General features: G+C 40.9%; 1 protein-coding gene across 10 annotated transcripts in view; it reads left to right on the top strand.

The window, feature by feature from the left end:
• The window catches only part of shroom3 (shroom family member 3), a 416299-nt gene that overhangs the window by 367452 nt on the left and 21947 nt on the right, over positions 1-26900 (top strand). For all 10 annotated transcript variants that reach the window (XM_073065053.1, XM_073065043.1, XM_073065045.1 and 7 more), the window contains 2 exons: positions 14205-14336; positions 22604-25715. In XM_073065053.1, coding sequence (XP_072921154.1) covers positions 14205-14336; positions 22604-25715 — 3244 coding nt within the window. The remainder of the gene's footprint in view (positions 1-14204; positions 14337-22603; positions 25716-26900) is intronic.

The raw sequence follows: 26900 nt of genomic DNA, 5'->3' as shown, positions 1-26900 counted from the left end.
CATGAAGGTACAAAAGGTTAGGGTCAGATTTAGTCTGAGATGAAACAACGGAAGTAACAATATATTAATTTATAATGTGCAAAGGTGTCCTAAGATTATTCTTGGGGGCTTACACTTCTGCATTCATCTAAGTCTAGCAGGGAAACCTTTAAAATCAGGTCGGGGCTACTGCGCAAGATCAAAACAGGCTACAGAAAGTTGTAAAATTAGTCAGCTCCATCTTGGGTACTAGCCTCTGTAGTATTCAGGGCATCTTCAAGGAGCGGTGCCTCAGAAAGGCTGTGACCATCGTTAAGGAGCCCTGTCACCCAGGACATGCCCCCTTCTCACTGTTACCATTGGGAAGGATGTACAGAATCCCAAAGGCACACACTCAGTGATTTAGGAACAGCTTCTTCCCCGCTGCCATCTGATTCTTAAATGGACATTGAACCCATGAACACTACCTCACTTTAAAAAAATTATTTTTGTTTTGTACTATTTTTCATTTAACCATATGTATACTTTTTCATATACATATGTTTTATTTTTTCTATATTTATCATGTATTGCATTGTACTGCTGCCTCTAAGTAACAAATTTCACGACACATGCCTTGATGTTGAACTTGATTCTGATAACAGTGAACTGTAAAAGAAATAATTCATAATGATTGAGAGCTTCCTTGTTTTTGCACTCCCCTCCTGATGATGCTGGTAGGACATGCAAGTCAGCATTGATAAGTTATACTGTCAATGTTCACATTATGAAAAGCTCTGAAGTTCAATCTAATTTCTGTTCTTTATGCAGTAGACTCAGGCAAGAGTGAACTGGTATGATACAAACTCAGCTGAGGCTCAGCCTTGAGTTGGAATCTCTTTTGTAAACTGTCAGGGCATGTTACTTCAAGGCCTTAAATATTAATAAACTAGGATCAGAATTTAATATAGCATCAGCCAAGGTACTCCCACCTACATTTCTCTGTCTTCATTGGAAGTGAAACCCGCCCTAAGGACAGACCTCTGATGATAAGGCTTCATTTCTTTCTTAGTTTACAAACTTGGTAAAGGAAATGATACACATTCAGTGACCATTTTATTGAGTGCACCTATACACCTGCTCTAGAATGCAAAATCTAATCAGCCAATTATGTGACAGCGACACAATGCATGAAAGCATGCAGACATGGTCAAGAGGTTCAGTCATTGTTCAGACTAAATATCAGAATGGGGAAGAAATGTGATCTTAGTGACTCCAACTTTGGATTGACTGTTGGTGCCAGTTGGGGTGGTTTGCATATCTCAGAGACTACTGATCTCCAGGGATTTTCACACGCCTCTAGAATTTACAGAGAATGGTGCAAAAAAAAATTCAGTGAGCTGCGATTTTGTGTGCTTCTATCACGCCCATCATCCCAGTTGGCCACTTCCACCAGAGTGTATGGGGAACATGCTTTCAAGCACTACTGCCCCTCAGCACTGTAAATTGGGAGGCATAGATTCTTGCTGGATGGTTCCTCCACCCCTGCACCTCCTCTGGCTCACTTTCAAGGCTGTACGCTACGCTACACTTTCAAGAGTGTTTTCTACATCTCTTTTGTCCAGCAAAGATGTGTCACTATTTATAGAATTACTGTGTTGGCTGAAAAAAAAACATCAAAGTGGGCTCCTTTTCTTATTTACTCCAATCTAAAGAAAAATCTTTATAAAAGTCACAAACAAAATGAGTTGCCGTCATCCATAAATAAAAATACTGCTCTAAAAGAAAATAAAAACACTTTGCTTTAAAACTGGGGGAGTGCTCAGTGACAATTACTAAACATAAAGTAGGACAATTAAATGGTTAAGAATTACAAGCGATGATTTCATAGTCTTTTCATTCCTGCATTCCATTTCAATTCCACACTAACCAGTATCTTTATTTTTGTCACTTTAGCCTTTAGCCCAGATTCAAAGTGCACTTTATTACTGTGTTGGAGGTCGAGGCATGTGAACTATGAAAACTATGTTGTGGATCTGTCTAGCTTCAGGAATCCATTATCATTCCATCAATCTGCATCCATTGATTAATCTCCTTAGTGCTTCTTTGTTTTGGCAGAAATCTGAAGGGCACTTTTTGCTCTGACATTTTTGCCTGTACCTGTATAAATAAAGTTGCTGCTTCCTCTGCCAATAATTGTGTTTGCAGTGCAGTCTGCTGCGGGAATTGCAAAAGAGCTATTAACGATCCACTCTGTATTCAAGTTGTTCAGTTATATAGTTAGTGCATATATTAATTGAAACTTGCAGCATTGGGTTTTACTAATTAAGATGTATGCAGAAGACTGTGGGAAATTCAATATTTTTGAGCATGGATACAAGTGAAGGCCATTCAGCCTCCTGGGCCAATTCTATACTTATTTGAGTCATGGCTTATCTATACATCAAAACTCGGCCAATTTAGTTTTTTAGCTTTTTGAGACCGTGCTCTACCCCGATCCAGGTCAATGTAATTTTCCTGCGGTTTAATACCAACTAAAGCATTACCTGGTTTTATTTATCAACTTCTTGAAATGTTGGCAACTTTGTAAATCCTTTGATTACTTTATCTGATGAAGGAAATACCCCAATTGTCTTTGTTGATCTAAAGTAGGTGACTTCTCTTCACATTGAGTATAACTGTTGAAGTTCTGCCCTCTCGCAATGCCTATTTGCCTACAGATTCTTGCAATTTCCTGCACTCAACTGCAGTGTTTTATTGTATAACCTTGGTATCAACAATGAATATGTTCCTTCGTCTTTTCCTATTCCTTCAACATAATCATTGTCACATAATGAAAAGATGAGGTGATAATGCAGATCTGTGGGGGAAAACTATTTGTCCATCTTTTCAAGTACAAAGAAACCCCTTTCTTCTGGCCAGGCCCACAGACACTTATTGATTTAAAGTTCCTCCTGTATCTTTATACGTTCATTAACTCACTCATAGAACTTACGGTAATTTGCGTTGGTAGAGACATTCACTGTATCTGGTCTTGTGATTTTCTCAGAAAAGTCAGGGACAACATAGCCTTCCCAAATATTCTTCTCTGGTCAGTGTTTGTCCATCAGATAACATAAAAAAATAAAAGTGCTTGCATGCAGTGATTCAGACCTTCCTATATGAAATAAGTTGTCATGGTTGTTTTTATAAGTTATACTTTAGAGATAATATAGCGATGCGAGGCAGGGCAGGTTGCAATAGGGTATGGCTAGACATTTTAAGATCCCATTCATGTGTGTACTGTCTATGTTCTTTCTTTCACTGAAGAATGTTTTGATATACGTATGCCCTCTCCAATCATGCCTGAGTTGGATATAATAAATATATAGGTTCTGATCATAATTTGTTATTCAAACATACCTTCTAAGTGTACATCTTGTGGATCGGCAGTCTTACTTAGTAGGGTTTGAGTACAAATAACTGGAAGATAAAACAACATTTATCTGTATGAAAATACTTTGGCCCAGGTGGACAAGCATTTTAAGAAGAATGTAGCTGCTGTTTTGTATCAAATGTTTCTATCGCACTTCTCCACATTTCATCCTATTTAAATGTGGTCTACAGACATGATCTCCTACTGAGAGTTAGTAGGAAACCTTTGAAAGTGGAATTTGCTGATTACTCATGCTGCAGAGGCCTTGCCTTTAGTGAGCAGGACAGAAATGAATTGGCTGTGTTTTGTTGTTGGGTATTGTTATTTCTTGGCATATATGGGTGGTGGCAAATGCCACATGCCAATTGATGCCATGCTTATACAAATCTACCTTGATGTTGAGGATCGTTACTGCTGCTTTTCGCTTACATTTAGATCTTTTGCTCTTGTAGTCAGAGGACTGGAGCTTTAGTCACACTTGTAGTGTCCAAAAAGAGCCTGGCTCTTACAAATTGTGTTGTTTGCTGGCATCTCTGTCCATTTCCATTACCTCAAGGCTGGTAGTTTGGTGTGTGGTGTGCTAGATTTGCTCTTTGTGAACAGGCATTCAAAAAGAGCAAGTTAACTGTTGGCAGTGTTTCAAGCCTTTAACTGTCTTGTAAGAAACTATTTCATGTTTGGTAAGTGCCTGACCTGATGCAGAAACTCAGGTACCTGGTGATTTCCTATAACTAAAATATGGCATAAATGTGCTCTGAAAGAAATCAGATAGTTGTCACTCATAGGCTTTGTAGGCAGCACCAATAACCAAATATCAGTGACATGAGCATTAGCGAATTAGAAACATTCAAAGATACTTATATTAAGGAATTTTGCTCTAAGAAGCAGGGTTTTTATGTCCCCATTTGATAGCTTGTTGTCTTCAGCAACCTCCCTTTGGTTACTGAGTATATAGTCAATACGTATATGATCAGATGTTTCTTTTTGTTCTTGTCATTACATTGTCTCTCAATTTCCTTCCACCATCTACCCACAGTATTTGACAAAAATATTCTCTCACTCTCAATGTGACACTGCCAAATTGTCGCAATAATTCTTAAAACTGATAGTCAAAACATTTCATATCATTTATAATTGAAAGTATCAATTTTCAAGGTCGAAACCCATTTTTAATGGTGGTATGTACAGTTCCCCACTGTAATCTAAAATTATTTGCCATGCGTCAGACTGGTAAATGTTGCACTTTGGTATTGGTACTAAATGGGCTTACGCTGGCTGGTACTATAGTGGCATCCGTTCCATACTTTGTGGTCCTGGGTTTGAATCCAGCCATTCCTTACACACTTTCCATCTGTCCTAGGTTGAGTGTCGAGCTAGAAACTCAGCCTCATATAAAACAGACAAAAACCAAAGAAATGGCAAGGTTGCTACCCAATACGTGAAAAGCAACAACAACAACTAAAAAGGGTTGGATGCAAAGCCTTAGGTCCCACATCACCAGGTTCAGGAACAGTTATTACCCCTCAACCATCCGGCTCCTGAACCAGAGGGGATAACTTCACTCATCCCAACTGATTCTGCACCTATAGACTCACTTTTAAGGACACCACAACTCTTGTTCTCAATATTATTGCAATTATTTTGTTTTTCTTTTTGTAATTGTGCAATTTGTGGTCTTTAGCACACTTGCTGTTTGCCTTAGTGTGTAGTGATTCTATTGTGTTTCTTTGTATTTGTGTGAAAATGAATCTCAGGGTAGTATATGGTAACATATATGTACTTTGATAATAAACTTACTTTGAACTTTGAATTAATAAGTGATGATCTGATACCAAAGGCTGTTGGTGGGCAATTTATTGGGTTGTTACAAATGTCTAGATTATGCAGTTCAAATCCAGCTTGAGTGAAAACATTTGAGAAATAATCATTTTAACGTGGGAGCTGTAACTACACGTTTGTCATCTAATGTTGGTGTCTAGCTCAAGAAGTGAGATTTTAAAAAAATACAAGGAATTCAGCCTGGTTGGACATAAAGGTCAAAGCCATGAATTTTCTTGAACAGCAAACATATGGATTGGAATGTGGATCATTAATCAAGGGAATTTATCCTGTATTTATCTTTTATTGGCTTGTTAGGACTGTCCATTCCATTTGTATTCTGGACCATTAATTATTGTAACAGATTGTTAATTAGAGCTACTTCTTAAACATTTTATTTATGTCATGTCATTGCCCCCAACTAATCAAAAGTAGCCCCTCTACCCTTGTGCACTGACATGGCAAGATGTTGATAATTGCCAGGGACTGACCCTCTTAACTGTAGGCATTACTACATGTTTTATCAGCAGTCACTAAAACTGTCCAGTTTAGCTAACAAATTTACAAAGGAATGCAACAAACAAAATGTCTCTACAAAAGATGTCAAGTATTTTAAGAAATCTGTAGCTGCTGTTTTTTTAAGCAAATGTTTCTGTTACCCTTCTCCACATTATATTTTGGTTACAGTAGCATAACAAAACTTTCTAATAAATGATTATACCAGGTTCCAGTATTCTTTTTTGGACAGGCCAGGTTAGCAGCTAACAGTATCACATTGGTGTCTCACTGACATCTAGTTTGTGAAGTGTTAGGTTCCTACAGTGGGTGCCATTGTTAAATTTGCCTTGACCAAATTACTTTTTCAGTTCGAATGGTAAAAAAATGTAGAATACTTAAAGCAGTCGGAAAAGTTCAGAGGGCCACAGACAACAAAAGGAGTTAAAATACACTGGAGAAACAATGTCTTGGATTAAGTGTGGGCTATGTCCCAGACTATCTAACATTAGTTAGCTACTCTTTTGTGAAAGCCAAATGTGAAGGGAATGCTTAAATCAAAAAAAATCTAGCCTGCAAGATCTGGGATCCATGCTCCCTATGCAGCCTAACTGATGACGGTTTTAAAGCAAGTGGAGATGCTCTGTTCTTGCTGGTGTTTTTTCCAGTTCCCTGTGCGCGTTAGTACTATGAAAGTCTAAAAATAATTCCAGAAAAACAGAGAAATTTCCTTAACTGTTCATCAGAATACTCCAGAAAACGTATAGATGGCAATCAATATTATTGATTTTTGCCTAAAATTTGCCAAGCCATTTGCCTAAACTGTGTCAGCTGTTAAGGTGCTGATTCATTTCACAAAATGATTCCTAAAAGATTTTTTGTCCAGTCAGCTTATTACTGTGGACTTTGCAAACAGTTAGCATTGCAGTTTTTGAATTCCAATTAAACCACTGCCCAAGCGATGAAATCTGTTTTTTCTAAAACGGGTACTGCGGGTTACTTTTATTCTGCTCTGTAATGTAAAATATGAAATCGTGACTTGGAAGCCTGTTTGTCAACTTTTATTTCAATTGTCAATGCAAATTAAAAGCCAGAATTGCTCCCAGCAAACAGTTTGAAAACTAAATTGCCCAAAAACATTTTCTCAGTTGTGGAGTCAGTGATACTTATTGCAATGTGTACGTTTACATTTTGGTGGTACTTTTTGTAGAATCGTTGCCTTTAGCTGGTCACATTGCTTTGTAATTGGAGTCTGAACGTTAAGCTTTGTGTGATCTTTATATCCTGGTCCCCCATTTATCACAGCGATGATGTGTTGAATGCCCAAAGCTTTTATGAAAGAGAAACCACCATGGATTGCTTTCATCATTGTTGGAATACTTCTGTATCCTAGAAATTTGGTTTGTTGAAAAGATGATATGGTCTTCAGCGGGCTTATGAGGAACCATTCTGCAAATCACAGTATTCAGTTAGGTTCTTGAAGCATTGTGTTGTATTGGCTTGGATGGAAATTGATTTTGCATGATCAGAATCAGGTTTATTATCACTGGCAAGTGTTGTGAAATTTGTTAGCTTGGCAGCGGCAGCTCAATACAATACATAGTATAAACGAAGGTAAATAAATAGATAGATAAATAAATAAATTGTGGCATACATATATTCAATAGATTAAAAGTCATGCAAAAAGTAGAAATAATGTATATTTAAAAAGTGAGGTAGCAACAAAGCAACTCCAGGGAAGCAAATTCACTATATCTTGCCTTCTCTTAATTTTGCCATCTTTTCATATGCAAGAGCCAGTATAGGACCTGAATAAGATGATCTCTGACATTGCAGGGATTCTGCAAGTAAAAATAAGAGGTGGTGGCAAAGTCAAAGATGAGCTCTTTGGTAGAGGCCTTGGCTTTATTCCAGTCATTTAGGTAGTGAGATTAATGTAATGTGTAGCAGTGGCTGAGCAGGAATTAGTAGCTATGAATTAGATGGTGCACCTGTAGTCATTTACAGAGGATAGAAAGGAGACAGCAAACAAAAACATCAAAATAAAATCTACTGTGTGATTAAGCATTAACTTTCCTGAAAACAAGGTAGCAAGTTGCAAACAGCAACAGGCCCCAGAGAATTTTGTTACCCAGTCCCAACACCGTGAGTAAACATGAAAATGAACCCACTCACGCATGCGCGAGTTTGCTGAAGGACAGGATGTACTGGTATTTTGCTCCCATACCTCCTCCCTGAAGGTAGTGATGAGAAGTGGGCATGTCCTGGGTGCAGGGGGTGGGGGGTGTCCTTAATGCTGGATGCTGCCTTTTGAGACATCTCCTTTTGAAGGCATCCTCAATGCTGGAGCAGCTAGTGTTCGTGATGAAGCTGGCTGGTTGGTTGAGCACAATGAAGAGGTGACCAGTGAGCACGAGGATTGACGAGGGCAGATAGGTAACCATTGTCTGCATGGGTTTTAGCAAGGCCTTTGACAAGGTCCCACATGGTAGGCTGATCAGGAAGGTTAGAACACAAGGGATTCAGGGTGAGTTAGCAAACTGGATGCAAAATTAGCTTGGTGGTAGGAGGCAGAGGGAGATGGTGGAGGGTTGTTTTTCAGATTGGAGGCCAGTGATTAATGGTGTACTTCAAGGATTAACTCTAGGTCCTCTGTTGTTTGTCATAATGTTTTGGATGACAGTGTAGCATGTTTGCAGATACCATATGGTAGCATAGTGGATTCTGAAGAAGGTTGACTTCTAAGATTGCAATGAGGTGTGGATCAATTGAGAAAGTGGGAAAGGGAATGGCATATGGAATTTGGCTTGGATGAGAGCCAAGAGATGCATTTTAGAAAGTTAAACCAAGGCTGAACATACAATATACAGCATATCCCTTGGGAGCGTTGGTGCAGGGCAGACCTCAGGGTACAATAACATAGTTCTCTGAAAATGACAACACAGGTACACAGAGTGATGAAAAAGGTGTATGTCATGCCTGCCTTCATCATCTGAGGCACTGAGTGTAGGTGTGATACAAAACCTTGTGTGTGGTAAGCACAAGGATTTGTGTCACAATCATCAATGTCAAGGAAGTGAACAGGAAAGTTAACGATGGAAAGGCAGTGGACGTTGTCTACATGGACTTTAGTAAGGCATTTAACTTGGTCCCGCGTGGGAGGTTTGTCAAGAAGGTTCAGCCGCTTGGCATTCAGTATGAGGTAGTAAATTGGATTAGACATTGGCTTTGAGGAAGAAGCCAGAGAATGGTAGGAGATGGTTGCCTCTCTGACTGGAGGCTTTGACTTGTGGTGTGCTGCAGGGATCAGTGCTGGGTCCATTGTTGTTTGTCATCTGTATCAATGACCTGGATTATAATGTGGTTAACTGGATCAGCAAATTTGCACTTGGCACCAAGATTGGGGGTGTAGTAGACAGTGAAGAAGACCATCAAAGCTTGCAGCAGGATCGGGACCAGCTGGAAAAATGACAGATGGAATTTAATGGAGACAAGTGTGAGGTGTTGCATTTTGGTATGAACAACCAGGGTAGGCCTTATACAGTGAGTGATAGGGCACTGAGGAGTGTGGTATAACAGAAGGATCTGGGAATATAGATCCATAATTCCTTGAAAGTGGTATCACAGGTAGATAGAGTCATAAAGAAAGCTTTTGGCACGTTAGCAATCGTAAATCAATGTACTGAGTACAGGAGTTGGGATGTTATGTTGAAATTGTATAAGATGTCAGTGAGGCCTAATTTGGAGTATCGTGTGCTGTTCTGGTCACCTGCCTACAGGAAAGATATCAATAAAATTGAATGAGTGCAGAGAAAATTTACAAGGATGTCGCTGGGACTTGAGAACCTGAGTTATAGAGAAATGTTGAATAGGTTAGGACTTTATTCTCTGGAATGTAGAAGATTGAGGGGAGAGTTGATAGAGGTATACAAAATTATTAGGGGTATAGATAGGGTATAAATGCAAGCTGGCTTTTTCCACTGAGGTTAGAAATAGTGGTCATGGGTTAAGGGTGAAAGGTGAGATGTTTAACGGGAGCATAAGGGGAAACTTTTTCATTCAGAGGGTGGTGAGAGTGTGGAAGAAGTTGCCAGTGTAAGTGGTGGATGCAGGGTTGATTTCAACATTTAAGGGACTTTTGGATAGTTACATAAATGGGAGGGGCAAGGAGGGCTGTGGTTCCGGTGCAGGTCAATGGGGACTTGGCAGATTAATGGTTCGACACAGATGCGATAGGCTGAAGAGCCTCTTTCTGTGCTTGTAGTGTTCTCTGACTCTAAAATATTAGCCCACACTCGGGGTATTGTGTGCCATTCTGGTCACCACAATATAGGAATAATATGAGAGAGGGTGCAGAAAAATATTCACAAGGGTATTGGTTGGATTGGATGACTTGAGTTATCAGGCAAGACTGGGTCTGTTTGCTCTGAGAGAAAGAAGGCTGAGAGGTGACATGATGGAGGTACAGATATAAAATTATGAGATGCATTGATAGGGTAAAGAGCCAGTGTGTGTTTCCCATGTCTAAAACCAGAGGCATAAGTTTAAGAGGATAGAAGGAAGGTTTAAAGGGAATCTGAGGGATACGTTTTTCATGTGAAGAGTAATTAGTATCTGTAATGAGCTGCCAGAGAAGCTGGAACAACATTTAAGCGATATCTGGGTTCATACCTGAATGAACAAGGCATAGAGGGATATGGAATTAACCTAGGCAAGTAGAATTAGTATAGATAGGCATGCTGGTCAGTATAGATGTAGTGGGCTGACGGGCCAGTTTTTAATATTGTAGAACTTTGTGACTGTGGCCATGTCAGAAATAGTTGCTTTCTATTTTGCCCTGAGTGCAACAAAAAACAGTCCAGATGCCGTCTGATCTACTGGAGGTCCACTGAAAGCTGAAACCATTTTTATAGCACAGGTTCAAACTGTCTGGTCCAGAGATATTAACTTGTATCACCCTTCCTCAATCAGCAAGATGGGCGGTGTATTTGAGCAAAGCAGCATAAATTTTTGGTCACATTTGACAGGCGGCCTCTTTCATGCTCAAATGAACAGGGTTGGCAAATAAATTCCTGAGTGAAAGAAGAAATTATGTGCTGGCTCTAGATATTTTTTAATAGCTCAATAAAAGCCATCTGAGTAATCAGTAACCCAATTTTTTAGTAATAGTGGTTTTCAGGAAATGCTTTGGAGATACAACCAGCAGCCACTTTATTAGTTAAACCTTGGAAGCTAGTATGGCCATTTGCTACTGCTGTAGCTCATCCATTTCAAGGTTCGATGGGTTGTGCATTCAGAGGTGCCCTTTTGCACATCACCGTTATAGCATATGGTTATTTGAGTTGCTGTCACCTTCCTGTCAGCTTGAACCAGTCTAGCCATTCTCCTCTGACTTCTCATTAACAAAATATTTTTGTCCACAGAACTGATGCTCTCTGGATATTTTTCGTTTTTGTTCCATTCTCTGTAACCTCTAGAGACTGTAGAGCACAAAAATCCCAGGAGTTCATCAGTTTCTGAGATACTCAAACTACCCTGTCTGGCACCAACAATCATTCCACGCTCTAAGTTACTTAGATCACATTTCTAGTGTTTGGTGTGAACAATGGAACCTCTTGCATGCCTTTATGCACATAATTGGCTGATTAGATATTTGCATTAATGGGCGGGTGTACCTGACAAAGTGATCACTGAGTGTATATAATTCATAGTTTATAAAAGTTGAATATGTTTACTTTTGCTGCTTATGGGAGTTTTACAAGATTCCATTCCTACTAAAGGGCTTCACATGAGTGTGGCTAAAAACTCAAGAGTTACAGTTTTCCCAAACACTTGCATCAGTGGAATGAATTACAGTTGAAACTGGATGGAAGAGGAAAACTCACTTTACTGGGCTGCAGAGGAGCCATGAGTAATAAAATAAATTCAGGATGAGAGGAAGGAGAATGCTGAAAATGACCTGAGAGTGCACTCCATCCAAAGTCAGAGAGATAGTGAAGCTGTGGGTTAGCATGTGGCATTCTGTCTGTTGACCTTAGTCTTGCAAATAATAACTTTTCAAATGCTTGAAAATTGAAGAATTTGTCACTTTTAGGTAAAACTATTGAATGTGATCTAGGAAGCTTAGATCGTTACAAAAAAATCACACCACTATCACAAACATATTCTAAGGGTGGATCAGTGTTTGGCAGTTTCCTTCGCAGTTTTGACCTCTCCTAGAACATCTCTTCTTCATCCTGATAATAATGCTTGTTCAATGCAATTACTTTCAATCTCTGTTGCAAAATGACTGACAATGCGCTGCCTGAAAGGAAATTATCTCATTGATTTGGTTAGGTTTAACTCCAACCAATGCAGTGACATACATAAGAACACAAAGAAGCTGGAGGGTAACTTTTGGATCTCCTTTGCTCTTCTCTTTATCTTTACCTTTCTTTTCACCTCCGAAGAATCTTCTTCTTGTCCCACCTCCTGGTCTGGTAGACCATTTCCCTTCTCCCTGTTTAAGAATTCCTTTATATTGGACATAAGATTTATATTAAATTTGTTATATAAATGCTAGAGTGCAAATCATAACAATGCTTCGATTAGTTTAAAATCTATATTTTGTAGAAAGACTGAAAGACCAAAATTGTGTTTTGAGGAATATTAAGGACGGTTTAAAGAATCCTTGTGGAATTGATAAAGATTTCTGCAAATTATTTTCTGTCATTGTGTGATAAAGTGAATGACATTTTATTCCCTGCAAAGTTAGTAAATCTTAATATTTTAACCTAAAACCACGCTGAACTAACAGCAATATTTAAAAATATCAAAGTCAATTTGCATTGGTATCATCAAATACCAGCATAATCAAAGACACCACTCACCCCAGACATTCTTTCTTCTCGCCGTTCCCAACAGGCAGAAGATATAAAAGCCAGAAAGATCACAGCACCAGCCTCGAAGACAGCCTCTTTCCCACAGACATCATTGTTGAACAAACTTCTTGATGATAAGGCCTCACAAGCTACCTCATTATGATCAATAAACAACTTTATTGTTTACCTGCACTGCACCTTTTCAATAGCATTTACATTTTATTCTGCATTGTTATTGTTTTACCTTGTAGTACTCTAGTTCAGTGCACTGTGTACTGATTTGATCAGTGTGCAAGACATGCCTTTCACGGCATCTTGTACATGTGACAATAATAAACCAACAATATCACTTTCAGTGTTGGAGGTGCATCACAGAGATGTAAGAGCAATTTAAATGCCCTGCCAAAATGTTATTTACAAACAGTTCACATCCAAATGCAGCAGGACCTGGACAATATTATTTGAACAGTGTGATTTGTGGTTTTTTTTATTGTTCAGATCATTGCTATCATTCTCTTTCGAGTGGCCTGACTGCTTGTGTGGTGCATACGAATCTCTCTTACTGGCCATAAGCTGCCTTTTGAAATTCCATTGCATACTTCAACGTGATTAATCAAGCAAGCTTTGACACATAATACTATATATTAGTGAAAGCCAATCATCTAAGCAAGATCACATTAGTGTTTGTAATTGCCTGACTTGCGTGCCGATCTTCACCAGGGTCTGCCACTCAGAAATGCTTCATTGTCTGTAAGGTCATTTGGAAATGTCCTAAAATATGATGTGTAAAGGCAAGATTTTGCCACATACCTTTGTAATCTTATCAGAAGTGGTATTCACTATGATTGGCAGTTTTATTTTAAAATATGTTAGCTTATGATCCAGCTTTAAGAACAGTTGACATTAAATCGAATTTTTTCTTTACTCTGTTGGTAGAGCCAAGATCAAATCAACCCAGCAGGGGGTTTATAGAATGGCTCCCATGTTTGACTGATAGCAACTCTGCCCCTTGTCTGATGGTCCAGTCATTTACACTGAACTACCAGCCTATTTTAGCAATGTCAGTCTTTTTTGACTGCTGAAGTTATTAAGTGGAAGCAAGTATTAGACACTTTCAATCACTTTTCAGTGTGAGATTCAGGAGAGGCATTCTGCCCTTGAATTGTTGACTTTTACGGCAGAGTTTCCATTCTGTTCTAATGTTTACTGTTAACCATGTCTGGAAATGATACCAAATATAACATCCCTAGGGAATGAAACATTCTCTTTATATGTCTTTAACCTAAAAGCGCACAACTGGAGAATGTTATTTTTAAAGTGGTTTAAATGAAGTAAAGAATTCACAGTGGCAGTGTTATCAGCAAACATTAAAACTGACTTGGAAAATTAAGGCAAGACTACTTAAGAGCACCAGCCTCTTAATTACCTGAAGTTGTTAAGAGTATCTGTTTCTCTGCACAGAAATTAGTGTTTGTCATGCAGCAAATTATTCAGGGAGAAGCCTCACTTTGCAGATCCGTGATTATAGGCGTTAATTGAGGACATAGAATTCATTTACTGGTCAGCATGTAAAAACTAAAACTGTTAAATGAGCACTTTTTAAAAAAAATGTTTTACTGTAACATACTCTAAAGCTTCATTTTAATTTGCCTCCACAGGCGGACTGAACCCACAGCCCGACCTCACTCCTGGCATTCCGCAAAATTAGCGGAAAACCAACCAGATTCAAGCATGATGCAAATATCTCAGGGCACGATCAGCACTCCTTGGCACCAAACCTACCATTCCAGGTTAGTAGTGGTCCAGTTTATTACCATGGCAACTGAAGAATCTGCTGGGGGGGGGGGGGGGGGGTTCTGTCCCACAAAACCAACTTGAATTTTAAAAAAAACAAGTTTTCTTCAGAGCAGATTTAATCCCCTTCCCTATGCTGCAATGGATTGGTAGTTTTATCTGCAAATGTTTGACAACCTCTGGTGTCAGCAAATGAGGAAGATCAGCTAGCACAGGAGGACAATATGATTAGTTATTTCTCTTACTTTAAACACTCACAAGCGTTCACAGTTGATTTTCATAAATATTTTGAAGTTCCAGACATTCCTAAATTGTAATTATTTTCAAAGTACTGTATATTATGTCTTAAAACCTTATCCCTAATGTTAATATAAAGAAGAACCCAACATCCAACATATTTTCTAAATAATGTTTCATCTTCTCGCTGCTCCCAGCATGCACACTCCAGCGACGTATTGAGAAAATTAGGTAGCAGTTACCAAGGAGATTTAAAACATAAGTTAAGCTTGGAGATTGCCTCATACTGATTAAGGCATGAGTAGCATTGCTTTGATAGGAAGGAAACGATGAAGAAAGGAATAGGAGAGGATGTAGTGGCATTGTGTTGCATTAGATGTAATAATGGCTCGGGTTGAGAGAAAATTCCCTTCTCAGTGCATGATCTTCCAACGTAATTTGTTTATTTACACTGGTGTGTTAAAACTTTATTCAATCCTATCACTGATTAACCATGCATGCCTACCATAAGTTCATTTCTTTTTAGAATGGAAGATTACAGTAGACTAACCATCCTCACTCTAAGTTTCAGGAATAGTGAATCTGTGTTCCTCATTACCTCACTGTTTCTAATTTCTTTCCTCTTCATCTACAGTGTGGGGCTATGCCTTTCTAATTACATGCTATTAATCTGAAAGATGAACCTTGTTGCAGCAGACATAACAGAAAATCAAATTGGTTTATCTTAAAGGGGAAAATGTTGAGATCTTGTAGGTTGTACTTACAACAACAATGGATTATTTTTTTCTTAAAATGACATTCTAGTTAGAACCATAGAACATTACAGCACAGAAACAGGCCTTTTGGTCCTTCTTGGCTGTGCCGAGCCATTTCTCTGCCTAGTCCCACTGACCTGGACCTGGCCCTGGCCCATATCCCTCCATACACCTCTCATCCATGTACCTGTCCAAGTTTTTCTTAAATGTCAAAAGTGAGCCCGCATTTACCACTTCATCTGGCAGCTCATTCCACACTTCCACAACTCTCTGTGTGAAGAAGCACCCCCCCCCCCCATTGTTCCCTTTAAATTTTCCCCCCTTCACCCTTAACCCATGTCCTCTGGGTTTTTTTTCTCCCCTAGCCTCAGTGGAACAAAGTTAAACAAAGTTGTACTTTAAATATCTGAATATTTCTAAATTTTACAAGTTAATCTAGGTCAAGTTACCATGCAGTTTAGGATTGGTTCAAAAGTATAGCTCAGAACTGCCATGGAAATGAAGGATTTGTTAAAGCATTGCACCAAACCTTCCTGCTTTCTCATGTTCTATGTGATCTGTAATGATCAGAGGCATTACTATCTTGCACCTGTCTGAGAAATATATGAAATCTAAATAATGAGAGAATACAGTAAAATCCTCTTATTTTGGGTTGAAGTGTCTCAGTACTGAGTTGTAATTTTATTTTTATTTTCTCACAGAAACAAATATCTCTGCTGCTTTACTACTAAATTTCTGCTAATCCTGTGCTTTGGCATAAGCTGTACATTATAAATTGATTAGTTGAATGCCCAACAGTGTTTGCTAAAGCATGCCCTGATAACATTGTTGCATTACATCCGTTGACAAATATTTGAACCTGTGCACTTTGCCAAATCCTTACTTTTCTGCAGTGCATTACGTTGGTACCTTCTGGTACTGGGACGTTTGCTGTGCTCATGATAGCCACAGTTAGGCCATGGTCTTCTTCATAGGCAATAACTCGAGATCAAAGGTGATTTGTTCTACCACAGTTCTATGGTTTGAGGAGGATGAAGAGTTCAATTTGGAGTCCAAAAGGAGAGGAAGAAGGCAATTGACAGAATGGGTGTTTAGTTGGGGAGGTGGCATACTAGTTTCCCTGTTTAGACTATGCTTCTATGTGCTTCTACAAATGCTCTCAAGGACTTTGTAGAAATGGCTTCTCCACTTTGAGGGGTCATATACCAGGGATTCCCACAAGTTAATACGGACATTATGCTCTTTCAAGGAGTCTTTGAGAACATTCTTGAATCGTCTTCTCTGGCTTCCTGATAATCTTTTGTGTCAGAAGTCAGAAAAGTGTTACCTCATTCAGGAGTCTGATGTCAGGCATACAAAAGGCATGGCCTGACCATCAGACCCAACTAAGCGTTAGTAACAAGTCAACAGATTGTCTGGTTCAGTGGTGTCACAACGACAAATTTGCACTCAACATCAGAAAAACTGAGCAATTCATTGTGGACTTCAAGGGGCATAGTTTTAAGGTGCTTGGAAGTAGGTACAAAGGGGATATCAGAGGTAAGTTTTTCACACAGAGAGTGGTGGGTGTGTGGAATGCACTGCCAGTGACAGTGGTGGAGGCAGATACAGTAGGATCTTTTAAGAGACTCTCAGATAGGTACATAGAGCTTAGAAAAATAGAGGGCTATGCAGTAGGGAAATTCTAGGTGGCTTCTAGAGTAGGTTACATGGTCAGCACAACATTGTGGGCTGAAGGGCCTGTAATGTGCTGTAAATTTCTATGTTCTAACACTTGAAAAAGAGCTCTGATGTTGGTTTGATTTTCCTGAAAGTGGATTTGAAGTTTTGTGGAATCAAGAGTTGGTGATAAATCACTAGGGCTTTGAGGTGTCTGCTGCATGTAATCCACATCTCAGAAATACATAAGCAAGGAATTAGCACACCATGAGTTTAATACTCAGTTTGAGTTCCTGACCTTCAGATCCTTTCCCGCAGGTAGCCGAAGAGTATGCGGGCACAGTGAAGACAATGATGAATTCCATCATCAACCTTTGCCTTTGCTGAGGGGTGACTCCTAAAATATGGGAAGTCTTCTCATTGTCCGCCTTGTTGGACAATGTTGTATAGTAACAGCAAATCGGTACAGAATCCTTGTTTTGCAAGTATTGTGTAATCCCATTCTCTGTGCTTCTGTGAACAAATAGACAATAACGTGGTGCTAAACTCACAAGCATGCAGATGTGCAATGCAATCTGAATACTGCAGCCCAGTGAGTGAATTTAGGATGACCTTGGTTCTGGAAAGCTCTGCCATGGATGGTGCCAAGCCCTGTTGCGCAAAGGAGGAGGATTGGCCTGGGGCTAGCAACTCCATCTTGTAAAAACCCAGAGCTGCAGATACACCATCAGAAGCTTCAAAGACCTTATCCCTGGGAGAGGAAGGATCTTCAAAGGTGGGCTACATGTGGGGCAACTTGAAAGACTGGCCAGGACAGAGGGCCCAGATAAGCTTAAGAAGAAGAAGAATCTGGTTCTGGAATGGAGGCAATTATGTTGATAATTTCTCTTTGAGTGTGTAGATTAGTAGTTTTTGAAGGTGAGCTGTAGCTTTGGAAAAGCATGAGGTAATGACACAGCCTTACTTGAAATGAAACTGCACTGAGACTTGGGTCTATGGCGGACCCACTGGTTTGTCTGCACACAAAAATTCATCACCATGCCTATCTGTTTCAAGATAGCCATAGGAGACAATTAGAAATATTATCTGAGCACAGTTTTGCATAAGTAGGTATCCAACAAATGAATACTAGGTGTTAAGATTTATGTCATTTTATGAGGTATATTTATATTTATAGTGTGGAATGCTGCTGGTACCAAACTAGTGATCTCTGCCATTCCTTTGGCTTCATCAGCTGTGTGGAGAGGGGGTGCTCTGGTATTGACTTTCAGTTTAATATTAATTTGGAACAAAATTAACTGTGACTTTCAAAAGTACAACATATTTTCCTTTATGAATTGATGGTAACTAGTGAGGTGGCTGGGTCCTGAGGACTTTGACCCTTTGTGTCATTGAGTCTGCAGCATCCTGTTCCCAGTTGATTTCCAATAGCCTCTCTAAAAAATGTGTATTTTCCAATGAGGTTAGGACTGGATTTTTCTATGACATTCCTCATTGTCCCCTGAATGTCTGACACTCACACTGGCATGAGAACTGACCATCTTGGTGACCTAACCAATACCCACTGCCATCTCAAAAGCAGTTGACTGCCTTTAGAGAAGTTAATAGGGTATGTGGGTGCAGAAGTTATTAAGTACTTGGCCCAGTCCACCACTATCATGTTGCACTGTTTTCCTGTATTCGACGTCTTCATGAAAAAGGATCTAAAAGGATAAAAATCAATTACTCCTACTTATTTTCCATTTATATCAGTTTCTAATTACTGCTGTGGAAAAGATTAAGCAGCCCTTTTCTTCTAATCAAATGTGAATATCATTGAAAAAAAAGGAAATACTCTTTTCACCCTACCCAAGTAAGGAACACATACATAAGCATATCTACTCTATAAGTAGTTTAACCATCCATGTAATATTTGATCATGTCAAACATCACATTGCTTCTCTCTCCTAGGTCGAAACTAGGAGAAACTTAGGTATGTTGGCCTAAGCCCTCAATACACAATAATAGCTCTAGCTTTGGTTGTCTTGTCATTAAAGTACTCCCTTGTTACCCCCCCCCCCCCCACCCTACTGCTCAACCTGTTTTCACTGCAAATCCTATAGCTTGTTGAATAGACCACAACTCCCATGCCTTTACAACATTGTCCCATTTTCAGGATATTTTTCTTCAAAGTCTATAATCTTGCTATTGCTTCCCAAATCCATTTCTATTGCCCTAACGTATCAACAGCAATGATGGTCTTCCACCTCTGTCTGTATAGGAGGATTCTTCATTGCTGTTTCTGTAATAATTGACTTTTGACCAGTCGGTGTTGATAGCCCTGAGCCAAACCCTGAACCTGGAGAACAGGTGGACCACTCGTAGTCTGGCCTCTACCCCTTGACCTGTTTGGCATGGGTGACCCTACCAAGAGCCAAAGCATAAAGCCCTGACTCCAGCCAACATAGCTCTCTGGGTGTTTGAGGCACACAAGCCTCCAAACCCAATGACAAGGTTGTGGTCCTCTTGGAGATGTTATCCTAAACCATTCTATTTTTACCTTACAAAACAGAATCATGTCTCCATTCAGTATAATGTTAAAACAGAAGAAGCAATGAATAATATTCTCTATAAAAGTGACAGTGATATATTTTTACACACCACAATCTTTAATGTGGTTAATTAATCTCTTCCTGACCTCTTCTCCCAGTGTACTGGGAATTGGAACCGTGCTGATTTGCTTCCAGAAATGTATCTAATCATAGGATTAGACATTTGAATTAACATAACATAAAGAAGTACAAAGCCATGGGGCTAGCTCCCATATGTGAGAGCTGTATTCACACAAACTCTACTGCCTTCCACGGTCCATCCCTTGCCATTGTGTTGCCCGACTCCTTGACCAACATCCAGTCTGGAATGAGCCTTAACTTAAAGTTTTGAATCTGCAGTCAAATGATCTTTTCCATCACAAGCTTGGGATATTTTCCATTGACAGAAACAAATTTGATGTAGTTGTTTTATAGTCTTATTCCACGTTTCATGTCCCATCATCTGGAATTTACCCATTAATATTCACCAGCACCCTCTTCATCCTTTAAAACTCTCAAAATCCATCTCTAATCAAACCTTCAGTGGTCCGCATCCTAATATTCCCATTTCTAATTTAGCCTAAGCCCATCTGCCAAATGACTTGTTTTCTCTTAAGCAGTTACAGTAAATAAACCACTCAATTTTTTTTACTACTGTTCAACTATTGTTTTATTTTAATTCCTCTTTTCTGAAATCATCAACTCCTTGCAAAAGATCTTGGTTACTATATTTACAACTAAACAAAATTAATTTCATACAAGTGCTTTGGGGACTGCTCAGATTGCAAGCCTTTGTTCTGTAGTGAAAAAACCTGTGAGCTGCTGTTACGTTGTAGAACCACAGTGATGTCATCCGTTGCTGGGTACATGCGACTTACAGAGAAAAGTGATTCCTGGGTAATATTTGGTTTCTAATTGCACAGTGCTAAGTCTGGAATTCATCCACTCCTCCATTCACTGTGGAATTAAACAAAGTGAGCTTTTTATTCCACAGTCTATGGAGACTTTGTAACTTTGGCATATTTATGCAGGTCTTTGTAGTTTGTGTCGGAACAACAAGAAGCCATTCAATCCAAATCATTTGCACTGTCATTTACATCTTTTTTTTGAAGTACGTAGATGGGGCCGTGTTCATCTGCTGAACCCCTTCCAGATTTAAGTAGCTATTATGCACCAAGGCAGTTTGAGGGGAAAATGCAAATATTGTAACTAAAGAAACAACATCTGTGAGAACAACACAGGAAATATCCCACTGTGCCTCACTGAAGTGGGAAATTAGACAAAATGAATTAAGGAAGAAATGTGTGCTGTAATATAAGAATTGGGACAAAAAGTTGATCTAAATGAATTCCAGAGGGCAAGAATAAATCAGTGAAAATACTCTGCCATTAATGTGATATAAACAGAAATGTTAGAAGATGGGATAGTGTGGAATGATATATTAGGCTGTTAGTGTCGCAGGGATGAAGGGATTTAGACTTAAATTCATTGTAATTAATATATAGGTCAGCACAATGGGAAGATGAATCAGATGTAATTAAGCATGAGTTAAGAGTAGAAAGCTGATTCTTTGTTTATTTGGTTAACTTAATGGGTGAATGAAGGATATCAAATACTGCAGAGTTTTACATTTACGATATTGCACACCACTAATCAAGATGAGCAGTCTTCAGGTGAAGGAAAACTAGAAGATGGGGAAAAATTAACAGTGTCACATTTTTAATTAGACCTCATTTTAAAGTCAGACATTTGCTGTTCTTTATTAAAAAATTTCCATAATCGATTTGTATGTCTACACTTTAATATTGCTAATGTAAATTCATTACATTGCGCATTTTCCCAGTTGTTGTTCTGCAGCACATCAACAGGTGAAAGGGTGCAATTACCATCTAATAAGTTCACTCATGAAAATTGCCCATTATAAATTTGTCGTGAAAGGTACTTAGTGAAGTGCGCAGGTGCTAACAATCTTGTGCAGATACCCAAGTGTTTTATTTTAATAGATGAACAACATTCCCCTTGTGATCTGATTGTTGGTGCCTTTAGTTATGGTTGATTATGATGTATAGCACTTAAAATTCTTAAATAGAAATCTGAGTTTGTGTAAATAATACAGATAAAGAGGTAAGTACATGTTTTAATAGGCATTGCTTCAGATCAGCACTACGTTAAACTGTTAAAGGAGATCTGTGGTTTCTAAGAAGATATCCTTAATGATAAAGATCATTCAACTAGGAAATAGTCCAAGTGCATCAGTTTTGGTAATGCCATTCAGTCAGCTTCTACAGACTGCTAATGGAGCCAATCAGTCAGGATATGCCCAAATTGAAAGTCAATTTCAAGTGCATCCATAAACAAAGCTTTGGAGTACACTTGAGGTTACAATTGAATTTTAGAACACCCAACATAAGTGAATTTCTATAAATTCCTTTTACCAAAAATCCTAAAATTACACATGTGAAATAGGAGTAAATTAGTTAATGACTAAGTTACTGGGCTAGTATCATGAACCCTGGGCAATCCTGTCATGCCAACTGGAAAGTTTTAATTCAAATCATTAAATATATCTGGAATAAAAAGCTGGCATCATTCTGGTGACCACAAATTTCCAATACAGTTCTAAAGAAAGCAAGATGGTTGCAATGTCCTTCAGAGAAGACCTGGTAACCTTATCTGGTCCAGTCTCTGTGTGACCTCAGATGACCACCTTCACTCAAGAAGGCCACTCGGGAATCGAGACCAAACACGAAACAGAACACTGGCACTTGTGGAAGCAACAGGTGTGTCTGACTTGTTTGATAAGTAGCCAGTGTCGGCATTGCCCATATCCTGTAAATGAGTAGAAAACAAAAACTAATGTAGACATTATATTCAGGATATTCTGCAAATGTAGATGATGGCTTTGGCCTTTACATTGAGGTTTCATCATTTGTCAGATTGCAGGATGTACTGTGGACATTATAGTGGTGTTTATTATGTTTGAATTTGCCTGTTTATCAATGGCTGTCTTTTATACAATACATCTTTATTTTATTTTCCCAGTTCCTCTACCAGTGACCTCTCAGGCTACGATCATGGGTATCTAAGGAGGAGTCCAGATCAGTATAGTTCAAGAGGAAGCATGGAAAGCCTTGACCATACTAATCTTCCGTATCACTCTTGCAACCTCTCACCTGCTAAATCCACCAACAGTATCGATCAGCTTTCTCACCACCACAGCAAAAGGGACTCGGCCTACAGCTCCTTCTCTACCAGTTCCAGCATTCCTGAATATCCAGCACCGACGCTCCGTAATGAACGTTCCTACTCCATGGAAAACATGCCTTCCAGGAATAGTCTGCATGAAGGGATCAGACAGGCTGATATAAAGTATGTAAAAACAGTCTATGACTCCCACAGAGGAATATCAGAGGAACGTGAGGTCAGCTGCCCTTCAGCAATAAAAAATTCTAATGGTCGGTCCCAGACTGATCCCAGAAGCTATTACAAGCCCTACAGACACAGTATTGGTCCAGTGTGGAATAACCCCAGCAGGAACTTTTTAGAGCTGGACAATAAAGCACCTCCTCTTCCTCCGACCCGCAGTGACAGCTTCATGGCGATCAAAAGTCACGACAAGCCAACCTCTTGGTCAGGTCTGGACGGACAGAGCAAGCCGACTCGACCTCAGCAGAAGGGAGTGTGGCTTCTTCCTACCAACTCGGGCTCTTCTGGACAGAAGCCTCTCTTCGCAGAAGGACAACTCAACACAGTGATGGAGAAGAGCCCTGAAAGTAGTCCCATTACTCAACCCAAGCACGGTTACATTCAAACACCACAGCCAGGCCAACCCATGCTACCGACCGGAATTTATCCTGTGCCACAGCCTGAGCCGCGGTATGCACAGGCTCCAACCAATAACAGCAATTTCATGCTTCAAAGCAATAATAACGGGTTACTGTGCCCTGCCCTCAGTAGAGAAAATACACTCAGTGCTCAAAATTCAACTGAACGGACTAAATGTGCTCCATGCAATGTGGAGGAAAGCATTGGCAGTAAATCTGGTCTTTCTCAACCCAATGCTGCATTTGATTCTGGCAACAAATATGAGATGGTTCCAGAGCAGACACAGGGACAATATAGTCACTACAAGGTGCATGTCTTTGCCGACTCTGATCCGGTGCTGCCTGATGTTGGGTACAAGTCCAGTCCAAGTATGCCGTCAGGTGTCAGTGCCAGTACAGTTGATGCACAGTATTCTTTTGGAAACAGTGAACAGGCACAAGGCCAGCAGACAAGGAAAAACAACGAGAAAGGGTTTTCAGTTCAGCACACAGAGAGCTGGCAAGGAAGATGTCAGATGGATGGAGAGTCATACCAGTGGAAAGCTGAACAGGAAAATCGGGCGCCTTGGGTGCAGATTGGAGACAGACAGAGCTCTCCTTTCTGGCAGAGCCAAACAGAAACTAAAATGACCTCACAGTGGGAAAGTTACAGTGAGAACAGATTATCCCAGAAGTTGGACTACGACAGGAAAGAGCAGGCCTCTGACCACTGGGGAAGCTATGAAAAGCAAATGGGCCCTAAACGCTACAGTGAAGTAAGCAACACTGTTCAGCCAAAGTTTCAGGAACAGAGCTCATGCCAAGAACAGCAGGGCAGACCTGAATCCGGGAGATCCAGGTACAGTTCCAGCAGCATCCAAAGTTCCCAGAGTAGGCAGTTTACAAAACCCGAAATCACCAAACGCTCTTCTGTTCTGGAGGCCGTCAATATGATCGAGCAACGAGAACACGATGAGAGAGTTCCCAACGCACGAGGAGTTTTCTCGGCCAGGTTGAGTCAGTCTTCCAGTTCAAGGAATTCGCTGAACAACCTGGATGACATTCTGAGCAGGGTAACTGATCCCCAACCATCCAGACAGCCAGCTGCTCCGATGATGAATCTGATAACGGCAGACAAGACCCCAATCCTTCACCACCTGACGTGTGAGAGCAGAGATGAGAGCATTAGGTTAGAGGACCCAAGGCGCCAGGACAGGGATTTGCATTTGCCTGCTAAAGCTGCTCAGAGGAATGACAGGGCACCAATTCCTATTGCAAACAAGGGCCCACAGCTCCACAAGAGCAGAAGCTCTCTCCAGCTGATGGAGAAAGGAGAGAGGGACACACTCTGGGAAGATGACATTTCAGGTTCTCCTCCCGACAACGCCTTTAACCGAGCTTACAGGAACAGTCTGAAGGACGCTCAGAGCAAGGTGCTACGGGCCACCTCCTTCCGCCGCAAGGATCTGGACTTAACCCCTCCCTACCTGAACAAGCCAAAGGCTTTGGACCGACCAGCCTCGGCCCACGTGGGCTCGGCCTCCCAGGTCAGGCTGTTGCAAGCGCCACGGGAGAGGCACTGCATGACCCCGACCGAGGAGAGACAGGCCACCGCAGAGGTGCATGCCGGCCCACAGGTAGCCCGCATCGGCAGCAGGAAGCGGCTGACAGCCGAGCAGAAAAAGCGGTCCTACTCGGAACCCGAGAAACTGAACGAGCTGGGAGTGAGCGATCCGCAGCAGAAGAACCGAACCTTCACCTTGCCCGAGGCGACCGAGCTGCGCTCGGTGGCTGACAGGCGGCGGCTTTTCGAGCGCGATGCCCGCACCATGTCCACCGTCAACCTGTCCCGGCCCGAGCTCAAGCAGCTGCAGCAGAACGCGCTGGCCGACTACATGCACCGCAAGACGGGCAGGAGGCCGCAGCTGGCCGAGCAGCTCACCCCCGCTGCCAGGGAACGCTCACACAGTGTCTACCTGCAGCCGTCCCGGGACGTCTGCAGCCTCAGCTCCTGCTCCAGCCTCAGCTCCCTCTGCGAGGTGAGCCCCACCGGCAGCAGCCAGCCTCCCGGCCCCGCCTCGCTGCCCACCCAGCCCCGTGCCGGCGGCGACAGGCACTACGGCTCCGAGCTGACGCTGAACAGAATGCCGCCGCCCCCCGACGCCGGGCGGGTTTCCCGCCTGAGCCGCCAGGCCTCAGGCCAGCAGCCGCCGCCGTCCCCCTTTGACCGGCAGTCATCCGCCAGGAACTCGGGCAAGTTTGCGTCCGCCGATAACTTGCTGGAAAGGGCCGACAACCCGGTCATCCACACCCGCTCCAGGTCGTCGCCTTCCACCCAGATGGTTTCTCAGGTGGGTGCCGTGTGCTCCTGGGATGAGCTCTTTTCCCCTAAACACCCGTCCATTCAGCCTGCACACACCTTCATGGGGACAGGAGGGTGCAGCATCGATGGCTTCCTAGTTATATCCCTCATGTGACCTTCACTGAGGAGAATAAGAAACAAGATACTGGAGGAACTCTGAAACACAAGAAAATGAGGATGCTGGAACCTGGAGCAACATGCGAAAGACTGGAGGAACACAGCTGGCCAGGCAGCATCTGTGGAGGGAAATGGTGGAAGGGTCTCAACCTGAAACATAGACCTACCATATCCCTCCACAAACTTCTGCCTGACCACCCACGTTCCTCCAGCATCTTGTATCTTGCACTAGATTGCAGCATTTATTTACAATAAATAATGAAACACTGGTACAAACAACATCACACAACAACATTGAAAGGCTTTATTCCCTTCAATGGAAAACATTCTGGGATGTACTTAATCAGATTTTCCAAAGTGTCCGGCAAAATGAAAGGTATACAAAGATCCCAATATGATGGCAAATTAGAGTTGTTCTGGAAATTTCAGTTGCGTAACAACACAGAAAGGAAACATCACATTTAAATGGTCTGCTTGTCTCGTTCACGAGTAGCCCACTCTACCTTCACAGGTACACCCAATTAATTTCTCAGCGCTCCATCTGATTTACTTCTGTTTCATTTGTGAAAAATATTCATTTCTGCCTCTAAACTCTGGCAACCATTTTAACTTAAAGTTTTATGATTTTTTCAGTGCACCTGTATGAAGAAAACAGCTTTTCCCCTTTCAAATAACCTAATTAGAGATCACAAAAGTCTGAATAAATGAAAATACCATGCTTTGGGTGGCAGCTGTCCCAGCTGTCTGGGACACTAGGAATCCATTGGATAGCCCCAATTCCTTGAAAGGAAGCATTGTGACATCATTATGTTGGGGGGGGGGGGTGGTCATTTTATGGACAAATGAGGATTTGATTCAAAATTACAGGGAACCATTGATATCAACAATCCTGCTCACCCACGTCGTTTCTCCAGAAGTGCATCTCCTCATCCTGACCTGCATTAAATTGCATCTGCCACGTGTGTGCCTGTTTAGCCAATCTATGAGTGACATTCCGGAATGTTCCACTTCCACTGTTTTGTGACATGCACAAACTTAAGAATGAGATAGCACTGTG

Source organism: Hemitrygon akajei, chromosome 13, assembly GCF_048418815.1.
Source record: "Hemitrygon akajei chromosome 13, sHemAka1.3, whole genome shotgun sequence".
Classification (NCBI taxonomy): Eukaryota; Metazoa; Chordata; class Chondrichthyes; order Myliobatiformes; family Dasyatidae; genus Hemitrygon; species Hemitrygon akajei.
This window is presented reverse-complemented; position numbering and strand designations above follow the sequence as displayed.